General features: G+C 39.1%; 1 protein-coding gene across 11 annotated transcripts in view; it reads left to right on the top strand.

The window, feature by feature from the left end:
- The window catches only part of NPNT (nephronectin), a 134654-nt gene that overhangs the window by 104792 nt on the left and 15562 nt on the right, over window positions 1–14300 (top strand). For 4 of the 11 annotated variants that reach the window (XM_079305767.1, XM_079305769.1, XM_079305764.1 and 1 more), the window contains 4 exons: window positions 5904–6038; window positions 6795–6914; window positions 10981–11115; window positions 12287–12409. In XM_079305767.1, coding sequence (XP_079161893.1) covers window positions 5904–6038; window positions 6795–6914; window positions 10981–11115; window positions 12287–12409 — 513 coding nt within the window. The remainder of the gene's footprint in view (window positions 1–5903; window positions 6039–6794; window positions 6915–10980; window positions 11116–12286; window positions 12410–14300) is intronic. The other 7 variants (XM_079305772.1, XM_079305770.1, XM_079305768.1 and 4 more) reach the window with 2 other exon arrangements.

Genomic DNA, 14300 nt, shown 5'->3' with positions numbered 1-14300 from the left:
TTTTTTCCAAAAGTTATGTCCAAAGCATGTAATAGTATAAAGATCATAGAGTACTAACAATTAGAGAATTGTTAATATGTGATTTTTAGACTTTGATGGGTAAGGTATGTTCGCATACAAAGATATATCAATTATATCTCTTTTGCAATTGTCTCAGCCTACAGGAAAATTCATGCATTTTGTGAGTGCTGAGGAAGTATGGTAGAAAAGTGTTCTATTTAGAATGATTTTCTTCTTCAAGGATGTACTCTGATGTTGCTAAATTTCCTATTACATGTTGATTTTTAGACTGAGCTGTTTTCTATAAAAAACAGACACGTATTTATTTTCAGATTTACTAATCCTTCCCAAACTGCTGTGGAAATGTCTGTTGTATTTTTCAGTTTTCTTGAAATTTTCTGTCATCTCTTCTATTATTTTGCCTTTCTGCCCCCCCACCCCCCCTCCTTACTCTGGCCTGGTATTTTAAAGGATGTGCAGGTATGATTTTATTCTACACATTTTAGTCAGTCCAAAACATTTTTAGAAAACAGTGCAGTGAACTAACAGTTATATGTATGTGTAGCAGTTTTTATATGTAGTAAATAGTTTAACAGTATCAAAGAATGCTTTGCAAATTGCTGGAGGCTTCAGTCTTGAGCTAAACTATTTACTTTACTATTTGCTTACTATTTATGCTACAGAAGGAAAAAAGGTGATAGGTTAACAAAGGACACATTTTGGGCACTACTGATGAAATATTCTTGCATGGTGTTGGTGACAAAGCTGCCCTGGCAGATGTAGATGAGGTTTCTGAAATGCCAGCTGACTGTGGTGCCCCAAATGTGCACCACTTCAGGTGGGTGCTGCTGCTGCTGTACTGCATGGTGAGACCCTTGAGCTGTTCCTGGGGTCATGATTTGTGTTTTGCTGTGTGCTGATTTAGTGTTTGGATGAGACTTGAAAGTGCAAAGTGAGTGCACAGTCTGCTTTTGCTGAGAGGAGATTCAAATGGCACAGAATAAATGTGACCTGTGTTATTATACCTTAATACAGCACCTGCCCTGTTCAGTCTGTGCCCATCTTCTCAATGTTCTAGAATAGAAACAGAAGCACTAATGTTGGCAGAGGAAATGTTGGAGCTCCCTGCAGAGATGGGAATCTTTCTATGGTGTGTGAGTGGTTCAGGGCTGTAAAGTATTCTCATGCTCTTGGTGAAAGGCGTTCTTTGAGTACAGGCTCTGATAAACAGGCTTGACATCTCATCTGTCCATGTGCTCCATGGATCAGGCTGTGTTCCTGATCCAAGAGCTCAACCAAGCCTCACAGCAGAACAGTTTAGCCCTGACTGTGTGATGATGCTGGATGCTTGTCATTTTCCAGTATTACTACAGCTGCTGTGACAATCCATACCTTGCTTTAGATCCCTCAGAAGTTAAGGCTACCTGGTACTTTTTAAATTACGTTGGTATCATCAGCAATCATATTGCAGTGACTGCACAAGAGCTAACTGTGTGTTCTCCCTACAGCATTTGTACCTCCTGAATGGATTTAGTGTTCCCATTCCAGCGTTTTGAGCCCATCTTTTCAGTTGTAAGCAGTGAAGAAACAAACAGAGCAACTTGAGAGAAAATACCCTCTGTCACCTCTCTTAATTTACAGTGATAATAAAAGAACTCATACTTTCAGAATGTGTTCATTAGACAATTGTTAGCTGCTCTTGAAGAAAATGGAAATAACATTCTGTAAGACAAATACAAATAGTTTTAATTTTGCTAACAATCTAAAGCACATACACACTAACTTTTCTTTGACTGGGAAAGGTTGTCTTTATTAAAAAAAAAATCTAAGGTTGCTTTTCTGTAACTTCCTATTCTCTTACCCTGTTTGTTCTAAGAAAATGATGCAAAGTTCACTGCTTGAAATTCTTGGTCAGCACTTGATACATACATATATTTATTAATTTATAAATTAAGTAATGCATATTGCCATATTTTATTATGCCTTCTCCCTATCCTGTGAAGATGTGCAGTTGTACAGAAGTCCATTTGGTCAGAGCAGTGAAGCTTTTGTGTTCCATCACCTGGATCATCATGCAAGAAATGTAGCAGCAAGGGCTGAGGTGGTCCAGGTGTCCTGTGTTTCAGATGCTCTGCTCCTTCTTTCTGCACAGCTTCAAACAGGAGTGCAATTTCTTGCAAAGGGAGTGGAGGCTGATAGACCTCTCAATGGCTGGGATGTGAAAGCTGAACCTGCAGCTCCCTTAGCATGCAGAGCAAATAATTTGTTTTATTTCCTTGGTGTGCTGCTGTCTGTATTCTGGAAAGTTTTTCACTCTACCATACTCATTGTTGTCACTGCATTTGTTTCTTTCTTCTACTCTTCTTTCAGAGCCTGCTTTTTTCTTCTTTTCTGAGTTCCTTTGTAAAGTGCCAGTGATGGAAATTGTTTATCAAGTTAGATAAAGACAAAACTGTGATTTAGATAAAGTTGGAAGTTGTAGAAAATGAGGGTTGAAAAACTTCACAATTTGGCAGCTGTTGATTAATCAGACTAAGTGAACAAAGCTCTTCAGGTGATACAAATCTCTTATGAGGTTGAGATGGTAGTGTGATTGCAATTGCTGGAAATGAAAGCTGGTCTACTCTTTATAGTATGGTGATAGCAGTTTAATTTTTCTACTTGATTTCTGGTCCTTGGCTTTCTATTTCCAGAGTTGGGTAGATGTGAATAGATTGACTATTAAACTTCAGTGTTGCCTGATTCTGGCAGAAAAAGTCTTGAGTGCTGAAGTCTGCAGAAACTAATTAAAAGAAAATAGCAGAGTGTGTTGAATCAGCCTAGAAATGAGTGGCCCGTTGTTGGGTGTGCACTGAAGCCAGTCCAAGATCGCATGTGATGCAGCCCAGCAGTCCTGGTTTGCCAGCATAATGCTCTTGTCCTTCCCTTGCACTCACATTTTGTTTCATTTCTTTAGATATAAAATACTTGTGCTCAGCAGCTTATGTTTGTTATAAACCTACTTTCCACAGTGGCCAAAACAGTCAGTCTGCTTTTATGCACTCTGCTGCCTTGTGTCACTTTGAAATCAAGAATGCTGGTTTTGCATTGGCACTGCAGTTGGAAATTAAAAGGCTGAACAATGAAATTCTCAAATGCAGGACAGTGAGTGGGCATTCCCACAATGGAATTAAAGGGATTTGTTAAACTTTTAAACAGAGTTGCACTTATACTATTCTCATAGTATGTTACTTATAGCTGTCTATTTGTCAGTACCAGAGCATTTATTTCTGTACTAAGAATGCTTTGTATCAAGAGGTGGTGTAGAATTCAGAGTCCTATAGAAGGATCCAGTATTTTAAGGCTCATAATGTAATCTATATTCTGTGCAGGATGATATACTAAGAATAGTCATAAATTCTTATTTTCAACTTTGAGTCTGTTGTCATAACTCTGGAAATAAGTGCACGAGAGTTCTTAAGTTGTCAGGAGTATCTAAACTTAGGAGCTGAAGTGCAGTGGAATTTAAACACTAGAACTTAAGGCACTGTTAAAATCCTGCCCTGTCAACTTAATTTCAGTGTTACTTTTCCATATTCTTTCCCTACTTCTAGTTAAGGATTTTATACTTAGCTCTGTTTTACCTTTATTTTGCTAAGTGGTGCTTTTTGTAGAAAAGAGGAAGAATACACATTTTTTGACTAAGAGAACTTCTTTTTTCTCCTACTTCAAAATAAGGTTGTCATCAAACCTCATTATATTCAATAATTTGGGTTCTTTGGGGATACATTTATGAATTGAAATAAAATGCTAACAGAGTTTTTAAATGTAACAATTACTTTTTTTAACAAATTCATTGCATGTGTAATAAATATGTTAATGCAGTTACTATGTCAGTCAGGAACTGCCTACTTGTGGTATATTTTTCAGAAAAAAGAAAAAGCATCTCTTTTTTTTTTGTTGTTCTGGCAAGAGAAGTTTGCCTTTCAAAATGTGAGCTTTCATCTGCTTATTTGTGTAGATTTTTATGTAAAGCTTTTTTTCACACAAAGGTTTTTACAATGAAAACTTGACCTTGTCCTTTAGCATAAGCATCTACTGCACTTTTATTTGGCCTATACTTATAATATAACTATATACTTATAATATAACTATATGTCTTATGCACTACCCTCTTGCAGAAGAAGGGAGCAGGAGGTATTCTTGTCCTTAAACATGCTTTTCTTCCCAAGACCTTGGAAGATGAAGTACAGGGAAGGGTTCTGGGGAGGGCCATGTCTGCATGGTGCTCACTATTCCTCAATCCCATGAAGGTGGAAACAGAGTAGGTCAGAAGACAGCAAGTTTTATGATCCGCATTAGCACTGTTGGGAGCTCTCAGGAACAGCAGTGGCATAACTGGCAACATCCTTACAGCTGAGTTTGGATTACATCAGTGACTTGTAGTATGATACATGTGTTTTTATCTTGATGGTTCTGCATTTTACCAGTCAAATTGAAAGGGAATTTATTTCTCAGTTTTAGAATGCTATTTAAAAATATTTTGCCTGAAAAGGGTAAGGTGTAGAATGTTACTCTCAAAAACTAGGGGATTTACAGAATTTCAGGACAAATTTGAAATCCAATCATTTCCTATCAACTTCTAAAATTCCAGGTATAATTGTCTAAAATCAATGTTTTCTCTAAGTTTACCTCTACAGTGAATGTAACTTCTTTCATTCCATTTAATACATAGATCCCGTTAAGTTTTCTGCTTTGAAAAGCAGTCAATGAATTACTGACTTCATTGTAACAGAGGTGTATTTCTCTTCCTGGTTCAGCATGCTAACCCTGAGCCTTCGCCCCTAGTCCACGGGAGGCATCTGTCAGCTCCTCAGCTGCCATTTGATGAAATGGCTACTCTGTGTGCGTTTGTGTTTGTGTGTGTGTGATGGGAGCCTCAGGGCATACTTTTCTGCTACATGGATTGAGTGGCACTTGATAAGTGCTTAGTACTCGGAGCTTGCTCTTTGAAAACTTCTGGAAAAAATGGCAATTCTCTGTCTGCAAACGACCTCCAGACAGCATGGTGCATTATTAGAGGTGACAGTTGATAACTCATTTTTTAAGTTCTCGCTGGCTGGATTTGTGAATATATTAATTATTTTCTTATTTGTTGTCATCTTTGTTCATCGCTTTACAAATAACTAACAAGAATAAGAATAACAGATTATTCTGGTTTACTCAGACAAAATTAACACCTATTCTTTAAAGAGAATTCTGAAGGAAATCATCCTTTTGAAGTTCTGTCTGCTAATATGGAAATTGTAGACTAAATACTTTCAGTTCAAGCCATGAATTCTCTATAAAATTGAAAATCTGAAATGCTAGCCCTCATGGATAGTCCTTGATACTTTCTTTTAGTATTTTCTAGATTATAAGGAATACATTTTCTTTGTGAGATCTTTTTAAAGTAAGTTGGCATCAGCTTTCCTGCCTTCCTCTGCCACTAATTTTGAAGCATGATAGTGAATCACTGAATTGCTATCGGAATCACTGATAGTGATTGCAGAGTGATGTTTGCTTTCTCTCTCCTCCTTCTTCTTCCAAATGCTGCCTGGTCCTGGATGTGGCATCAACATGAATAGTGGCAAAATGTGGGCAGCTTGTGTGTTGCCTAATGAAACAGCTGGCACTTCATATAATGCTAATGTTGTCCTTTTTGAGAAGATATCTGTGAAACCAAGCCAAATAAACTGCTTGCCTGGAGGGATAAACGGCGCTTCATGCAGGATGTTTTGGATGCTTGCTGTCAGCTGAACTGCATATAAAAAGCTAATTGCCATATTTTTCCTTCTTTCTCCAGCAGCTTGAACTGGTAGTTCTGCCACGCATGCCTTGTGTGTTTTCTTTTCCCACCCTCTTCCCTGTGCCCTTCATTTCAGATCTGAATGAGTGTGGACTAAAGCCGCGGCCGTGCAAGCACCGGTGTATGAATACCTACGGCAGCTACAAGTGCTACTGTCTGAACGGCTACATGCTTATGCCAGATGGAACCTGCTCAAGTATGGCCAGTCTTGGTCCCTGCTCTTTTCCAGCTTCTCAAAATCCCTGCTCGAGCTTCCCCAGAAAACTTACATGAAATGAAGATGAGTCCCAAAATGAAAGAATAATCTTGCCAGAAATTAGGCAGCTGCACAAGTTAAATTAGGCTGAAAAAACCAAGAGCAATTGTTTTGATTTTATTAGTTTTATTGAAAGTTTCCCCCAAAGCATTCTTCAGTGCTGTAAATCATTGTAAATTGGCCTTTTAGGACAAGTGCTTGCAGTTTTCATTGCAGCAAGACACCTGCATTTCTGCTGCCTTATGGCCTTATGAACATAAAGTATTTAACGCTGCCGATGTTGGTTGTTTGACTGGTATAAAAATTGTACTGCCATCTCTCTGGAGATGGGGTTCCTACTTGCTTCCATAAAAACAGTTACTTTGAATATCTGGACAGAGAAGGTGAGAGAAATTACCTTCAATTAGAGATGCCCCATTTTTAAATGGCAGTATTGTCCAGGAGAGTCTTTTGTACATATTAGGCTTTATGTGCTGGGGACTACATTCAATAATATTACTTACTACAATTGTGGTTTTCTTTTTTTTTTTTTTTAATTTTCTTAGAGATGTAGTTTGTGGAAAGAAAAATTTTATTAGCAGATGTATTTCCTCTTTGAAGGATACCTGTGAAAATCATCAAGCATTTCCCCACTTTTATCATAAATATGTGATGTCTAATTCTCCAAAGTTTTCAGTCATTATCTAGAGATGTTAAATTGTTTTTCTGCAGATGCCCTGTCTTGCCTGATGGCAAACTGTCAGTATGGCTGTGACATACTGAAAGGGGAGGTGCGCTGCCGCTGTCCTTCCCCTGGGCTGCAGCTTGGGCCTGACGGCAGGACGTGTATTGGTAGGTGATCAAATGGTGATCTCATTTCATTTTTTTCTCCAGAATGCTTTTATCCTTTCACAGAATGCAGTTCAAGAGAGTATGCCAGATGTACTTAGAATGCATAGAACAGGCAGTTTAAAGGTGTTAATGATGAGCACAGGAGTAGGGCTGTTGCTCAGGTGCCCCCCTGTCAGAGATTGCCAGTTTTCCTCCTGTCCTAAAAGTTTCATTGTCTGCCTAAAGCCCGTACAGACTCCTTGGTATCCAGGCCCTTGGCCCTTGCCACTCCTGCTGTTGATCATTTTAAACTACTATGAGATCACTTTCCCTCATAGCCAGCAAGGTAGTGCCTAGCTCAGTGGGTAGAGGGATAATTTGTAAAAATCGTTGACATTATAGTGGGGCAAGGTGAAAGTCTGTGCATGTCTCCAGTATAAGTGGAATCGAATGTGCTGTCTTTCTTAGATATTGTGAAAATCCCAGGTTAAAATAAACATAGGAACTTTGAGAGCATAAAAGTGAAATGTTTTGTTCCCATGTTTGTGAACATGGAAAAGGTGCTTATGGTTAATCAGACTCTACTATGGTCTGAAGAACAGTATGGCGTGTGATTTCACCACTCATTAACTCTACATCCTGAGTGGGATATGATGCTTCGGTGATTTTATTTTTTATATTCTATGAAGTGCTACAGTTCCATAGCCAGTAACACTGAAAGAATGTAAGAAAATGGGGATGTCCTAATAATCCTTTTGGGTATCTTGGCTGTCCACAGGGTAGTTGGTTCTCCAAGTGCCTGACCCATGCTAACCAAGTATTTGTTGGCAGTGAAGGGGACAGACTAGATTTTCTGATGAGAAGGGCAGGCCCCACACCAAGTCAGTGGCTTTCTAAAGTGCATGATTGGCACATCTGTGTATGAAAAAAAAATGAAAAAACCAGGAGAAAAAAACCTATGTTACATGCTTAAGGGATTAACTGGTGATAAATCCCATTGTGCATATTATGGCAGAGAGATCTTTGGAAGATACTTGTGCCATTCCGTAGTGAGCTGAGTGATTTTAAGTACAAATTCAAGAAATATACACCAAGTAGAGAAATTTGGTAGAAAAAATGCTTGCAATGTTCTCCAAGTATGCATTTTTCTATTCAGGAAAACTTCATACTTGAAATAAATGAAGTGTACTTTAATGCCAAAGACTAACACTCAAACCAGTCCTATGAAGCTCTTTGAGTTCTTCAATGCAGTTTACAAAAAAACACTTTTTTTTTCCCCCAGAGAGGCAAAGAGCTGTGTACCCACATTTTAGTTGGGTGTGCTAAATGGTCAGAATGACTTCATAATCTATTTCTAAAATTTCCAAAAGAATTTCAGAGCAGCCTTGTACAATACAGAGAAAATAGTTACAGCAAGAGATGTCTGTTCTTCCTACATCGTAACATAATGTTCTCCCCTTTTTTGGTAAGAGGTGATTGTGACATGTACCCTTTCTCTGTTATTTCTCTATCAAGTTTGAGTTGCAGTAAATACCTCAAAAAATTGAAGCTACCTTCTTCAGGCTATGCTTTTTCCTCGTGTTTGTACAAGCTTGTCACTGTTGGGAAAGTTGTTGGCTCCAGGAAGGGTCTGAATAATGCTGCAGTACAAATAGAAGTGTAGGTGGTGGTAAGAAAATTGAAGTGTGCATTGGCTACAGCTCATGAAATCCCTATTTGAGGAGAGTTTGAAAGACAGCTGGGAATGCTATGCCTATTTTTAGCACAGGTGGAAATTCCTCTGGGCATTATTCTATTCTTAGTTTAACACTTGCTGATCATTCTCTTGTTTAAAATGTTCCTTTCAGACAATCAGTAAAGAGACACCAGTTTGGCTATAAAGGTGAATCATATAAACTAAATGACACCAAAGTGAAAAAATAGTTCAGCAAAGTATTCGGTGAAAATGAAGACTTAACAGCTGAATAATTGATTAATGACTCTTGAATCAATAAATCAGTTTTGCCAGGTTTTTGGACTGGGATTTTCATTTAATGAAATGAGCCATATACACATTTCAGCTTCAAATGTTCTGAAATTATTTGAGGGCTGAAAATAATGTATTTTCACTATAAAATTAATTCTTTCCTTTTTGCGTGTGCATTTAGAAAATTGAAAATGCAGCCTTGTAAACTTAAAAATCATACTATTTTTTAATTAGTCTCAGGTTATTTTGTGCTTGAGTTGGAAATATGGTCATACTTGCAGCAAGAGAAAGAAGCAATTCTGCTTCTTTGGTGGACACTATGACACTCATTTAGGTGCTGACCATACAGTGCCTCATGTGCCTTTGGAGCAGCTCCCTGGTGCTGAGGTGAGACTTCAGTTCACCCTTCTATGCCCTGCTTTTCACAGAAAGCAGGTAAGAACCACAGCATGTTATAGCAGGCAAAGGGAAACAGTTCCACACCTTTTGGTTCAGGTGTGGATTGACTTGAGAGAAGCCACAGTCACTACTGTTTGAGAGCTGCAGGAAACTAATCACAAGCATTTTCATATATAATCTGTGGCTGCTGATCAAAAAGTGGATTTCCTCTCAATGAGCATCTACCTCTCATTATATACAAGTGGAAAGCTGTTACATTTTTCCATATTTTTGCATCAGTTTTGAATGGTGTATTGATTAACAGTTCTGTCCTGTATCTCTAGAACATATAACTGCCTAGCATGACACTGCTGCCATAATTTAACATAATTTTTGCCTTATGTGAATTTGCAAAAATGTGAATTAATAGGAATGTGTATGGAGGAAAAAGTAGGATATGGTACATTAGGTTTTCAAAGATCATAATCCATGCCATGATGAAGTATATTCAGTGGCTAATCTTGTTCTTACTGAGCTACTTTTTGAAGCTGTGGTTTATAGATTAAAAAACCCAACCTAAAACCAATAAAGAATACAACTAGCTCTTAGTAATCAAGAGTCTTAAACTTGCAGTCTTAAAATAATACTTCAATAAAGGGTAGAAATTTGTGACCTGTTGATTAAATAATTGTAAGAAACATGGTAGGGTTTGTAAAGCTTAGCATATTCAAAGCCTAAAATGTTAATAATAAATTCAAATCAAGAGACAGATTTATAGGAAGATTCAGGCATGTGAAGAGGTGCCCAGTATTGGCCTTGTTTTCTTTCTCATTGAGGCCTTTACTGCTCCATTCCAGCAAGGGTCTTGATGGAGAGAGAGCAGCTAGGTGGTCTAGGAGTGTGGGAGCTCAGGAGTTGGATCCCTGCTGTCCTCACTAATTCTTCATGCAGAGTGGGACAGTGCCAGTAGGAGCTACTTGGGACAACCCATCTGGCCAGTAATTCATGGCTTTGACTCACTTCTTTCACTGTGGGAATGCAGCTTGTAGAGAAGCTGAAGCCCCATCTCCCCTGCCTCAGGTAGCTGCCCTAACTAACCAGCAGGTTTGTGGTAACATTTTTTTCTGTGCTGTGGAAGACTGCCTTATTCAGGCCCCTTTCACAAGAGCAGCAGGGCATCAATCACTCAGCTTTGTTTTGCACTCTTGACATCGTCAGCTGAAGTGCTCCTTTTGGGAAAAGAACTGCACAGAGAGCAAAATCTTGCTTTCCCCTAGATCAAGAGCCTGATAGAGCTGCAGAGCAAAGGCTTGAACTGTGCCCTGCAGATAACCAGCAAACACGAGGAGCTGCGTGCGTCAGAAGCAGCCGTGCATGGCAGGTCTCTACCTCAGTGGAGAATTATTGTTTGAGCACTCAGCAGCCTCAGCTCGGTGTCCAAGGACTACAGAGCAAGTGGTAGCACAAGCAGCTTTTGTGTGTCAGCCTGACCTCATCTGAGAGTTCCCCAGGCAGGGAGAGCAGCAGTGGGGGAGCATCAGCTGCTCCCTGGGCATCTGCTTGTGACCCAGAGCTGAACTAGAGGGCACAGCTAGCAGAAATGCCCAGGTGTTGCTGCTGTCTGACCAGGGGCCCCTGTGAAAAATACTTTAGCTTTCCATTAAGTGAAACCAGTTTTGTTTGGACAGTGTGCACTGTATTTTAACTGTTACTAAGAATAATACAGTTCCTTTGTTTTCACAGATATTGATGAATGTGCTACTGGGAGGGTTCTCTGCCCCCGATTTAGGCACTGCGTCAATACTTTTGGAAGCTACATTTGCAGATGTCATAAAGGCTTTGATCTGATGTACATCAGAGGCAAATACCAATGCCATGGTAATAACAAGCTATTTCTCACATGTAATAGAGCTGCATATTTGATAATTTAATTAATGGCTCAAAGAGGAGTGTTTGTTTATTATGGCTGAAATGTGGAGGCAGGTTGTTTTACACTCCATTGATGTTTTAAGAAAGGGTGGATTATAGAAATAAACTGTAAAAGACAAGGTGTATATTTGGCTTGCATTCTTGTAACTGGTTCCTGTGTGGAAGCTGCTGGGGAGAACAGAGCTCATGACCCAAGAAATTCCTTTCCAAATCTGTTTTTTCCTCTGGTTTCACTGTCACTGGCAGTTGTAGGCTTGGAGCAGTGTATGAGCTTAGGCTGTGTCTAAGCTGTAACACTGGTGTGCTCCATAGCATATCCCAAGATCCAAGATAAGAACATGTGCACACCCTGGCTCCTCCCAGCCCGGGGTGCCCAGCTTTCCTTCTGAAGACACGTGGGAAAGAGGCAGGAATTGAGAAATAACCTGATTTTGTCTGGACATGAGACTGGAATGCAGCTGGTGTATGCCCTTAACCAAGGTATTCCCAGGTCTCTCTGCCTTAGTTTCACAGGGTCTCAAGTGGTTATAATTCTTCCACTGAAAAAAGATTATGTGGAGGTAATGAGGCACTGCTTTCTGTTTGCTTCAGTACTTTTTTCCAGAGAAATTTGCATTCAGAGAGCTGGAATTTGGGGATTTTTGCTTGCATCACTGACAATAAATATGCTGTATGAAACATTTCCAGCGGTTTCTACTTCATGTAGAAACATCTATATAGATGTATAATATAGGAAGAATTTTATGAAGAAAAAATGGTTTAATATCTGTGTGATTAAGAACATGCATATTCCTACGCTCTGTTTTTTTTTCCTTATTCTGTCACCTGGTTGTTAAAATTGCACTCAGCAATGATCTCAGCTGCAGTCTATCTATGGCATGTCTGAAGCTGATGCTAAGGTAAAAGCTGAGCAGTACCTAAGTTCCCAGTAGTCCTTATTTTCCCTGATGTTTGCATCACCACATTAGTTTGTGACTATTTTTCTTTTCCCACTGGCAAAAGTTTTTTGTTTTTTTTTTAATAATCAAAGCTATTAATGTTTGGGGTTATTTACAGGGATAAGCAGAAAGTCAGGTTGCTTTGACATAAATGATTTTTTAATGCAAATTTTCTGTTGCAGATATAGATGAATGTTCCCTTGGCCACCATCAGTGTGGTAGTTTTTCACACTGCTACAACACTCCAGGATCCTACAAATGCAAGTGTAAAGAAGGGTACAGAGACAATGGAACAAACTGCATACGTATGTAATGCTCCTTTTAAAATAGAGGTTCTGAAAGCTTGTGTCCCATTTTGTAAACTTTAAGGTACAGCACTATCAGGCTGAGTTTCTCTTACCTATTTTTGATACTAAATAAGTGGCCAGGGAATGTAGTTGGAGTTTTCTAGGTCTTAGCATGCCTTAGTAAAAATATCTTTCCCTGAGACATTTTCATAATTAGAAAGAAATTCACCTCTCCCTGTTCACAGCTTGATTTTAGAGATTGCTTCAGTATGAGAACAACTGAGAAAGCAGGGTAGGTCTGATCAAACAGTGCATATTACTCATGCCCTGTTGTTATGTACACTCCACAACTGGCCCGTTTCAGCAGCTCACCCCATCCACTCCCTGCTGTTTCCCAGATGTGAGAAGAGCCAGGAAGGAGGATTTCTCTGGAAGGATTTGCTGTTGGAAAATTCCCTTGGCCACCTTCCTCCTGGGAGAAGCAGCCACCCCCTTGGTACAGAATAAAGTGTTGGAGCTCTCCCATGTTTGATGTCCCACAGGACTATGCAGCTCTGTGACATCTGCTGGATCTTTTTGATCCTGCATTCCTTTGTGTATCTGGTCTTTGGTAACTCACTGATCTCTTTAAAGAGTAGCACCATTTTTTCCCATTGGCTGTAGCTGTCATGGTAAAAAGTGTTCTATCACACCTTAAGTACTTCCAAGTATATGTGGGCAAATTTTTTATGTGTTAATGGGATAAGTTCCTAAGGGGTGTTTTATATTTTAATATACTATAAATGTCAAAACTGCAGGGTATTCAAAGGGATAGTAATAAACAAGTGGCCAGAAGGAAAATCTTTTTACCTGCTATCATAAGCAGTTCATTGTTTAACAAACAGTAGTTCTTCATTTTAACTGTGTGTTATACTTGAAACACTTGTACACAAAATATGTGACTAGAGTTCTTACTGAGCCTTTTAAGATCTCCAGTGAGATATAAAAGGCTTATTAACCAATAGAAAACAACAAAACATATTTTTGTGTTTTGTGTCTTCAGAAAGTCTTCCTGTAGAAACTAAGTTAAAATTTGTCGTCCTTTCTTTATGAAACATTGGAGGAAATGGTACTGTGGGCACTGTCCCTGGACTGAAAGTGGTGCTCAGTCAAGCACCTCATTTTTGTGAAGGCTGAAAAATGTAATTTACTTAGTTTCCTGGTGTTTAGCAAAGGGAGGAATGTAAAAGAAGGCTGGCTTGGTTCAATCTCTGAAATGATTACTGCTTATTGGCAAGGAGAAATGTTTAGAAAGAAAGGTCTGTAAGAACTTTCTTAAGCCAAAGGTATATGGCCATGTGTGATCAAAATGGTTGTAACATCAGGGGTCTTACTAAACTTGCTTCCACTCCTGATTGTCCAGTTTAAAGGGCTGCTTAACCTGTGGCTTCCTGCCCATGCTTTTTTAACCAGGAGTGCTTTTGTGTAAGTTTTGCCAGCTATGAAAGAGACTTGATACTTGGGAGGAGGTGGGATGGAAGTGTCTTGACCTTCAGTCATTCTGAATTATCTCTAAACTGCTGCAGTGCCAAGTACAACCTAAGGGGATGTGATAATTCAGCAGTGCTGATGCTAAAGTATGTTTCTAACTAATGGAAACCTTCATAGGAAGAAAAATTATTCATCCAAGACTCTCTGTGTCAGAATGAAATAGATTAATGTTCTGAAGTGGGAGGCTGAGATGTCCATTTTGGTCCCATTTTGATTCTCTTTGCAGTTACTCCTCTTGTTATCATTGAACCACCTGGTCCATATCACATATTCAAGGCCAATTACACTCTCCCTGAGGGAGGCAGTGGTATAATGAGTAGGATTGTTGATGCTGAAGGCACAGCTCCTCAGACCACTGCATTTACCTGCTTTTGTTACA

Source organism: Erithacus rubecula (genome assembly GCF_903797595.1).
Source record: "Erithacus rubecula genome assembly, chromosome: 5".
Classification (NCBI taxonomy): domain Eukaryota; kingdom Metazoa; phylum Chordata; class Aves; order Passeriformes; family Muscicapidae; genus Erithacus; species Erithacus rubecula.
This window is presented reverse-complemented; position numbering and strand designations above follow the sequence as displayed.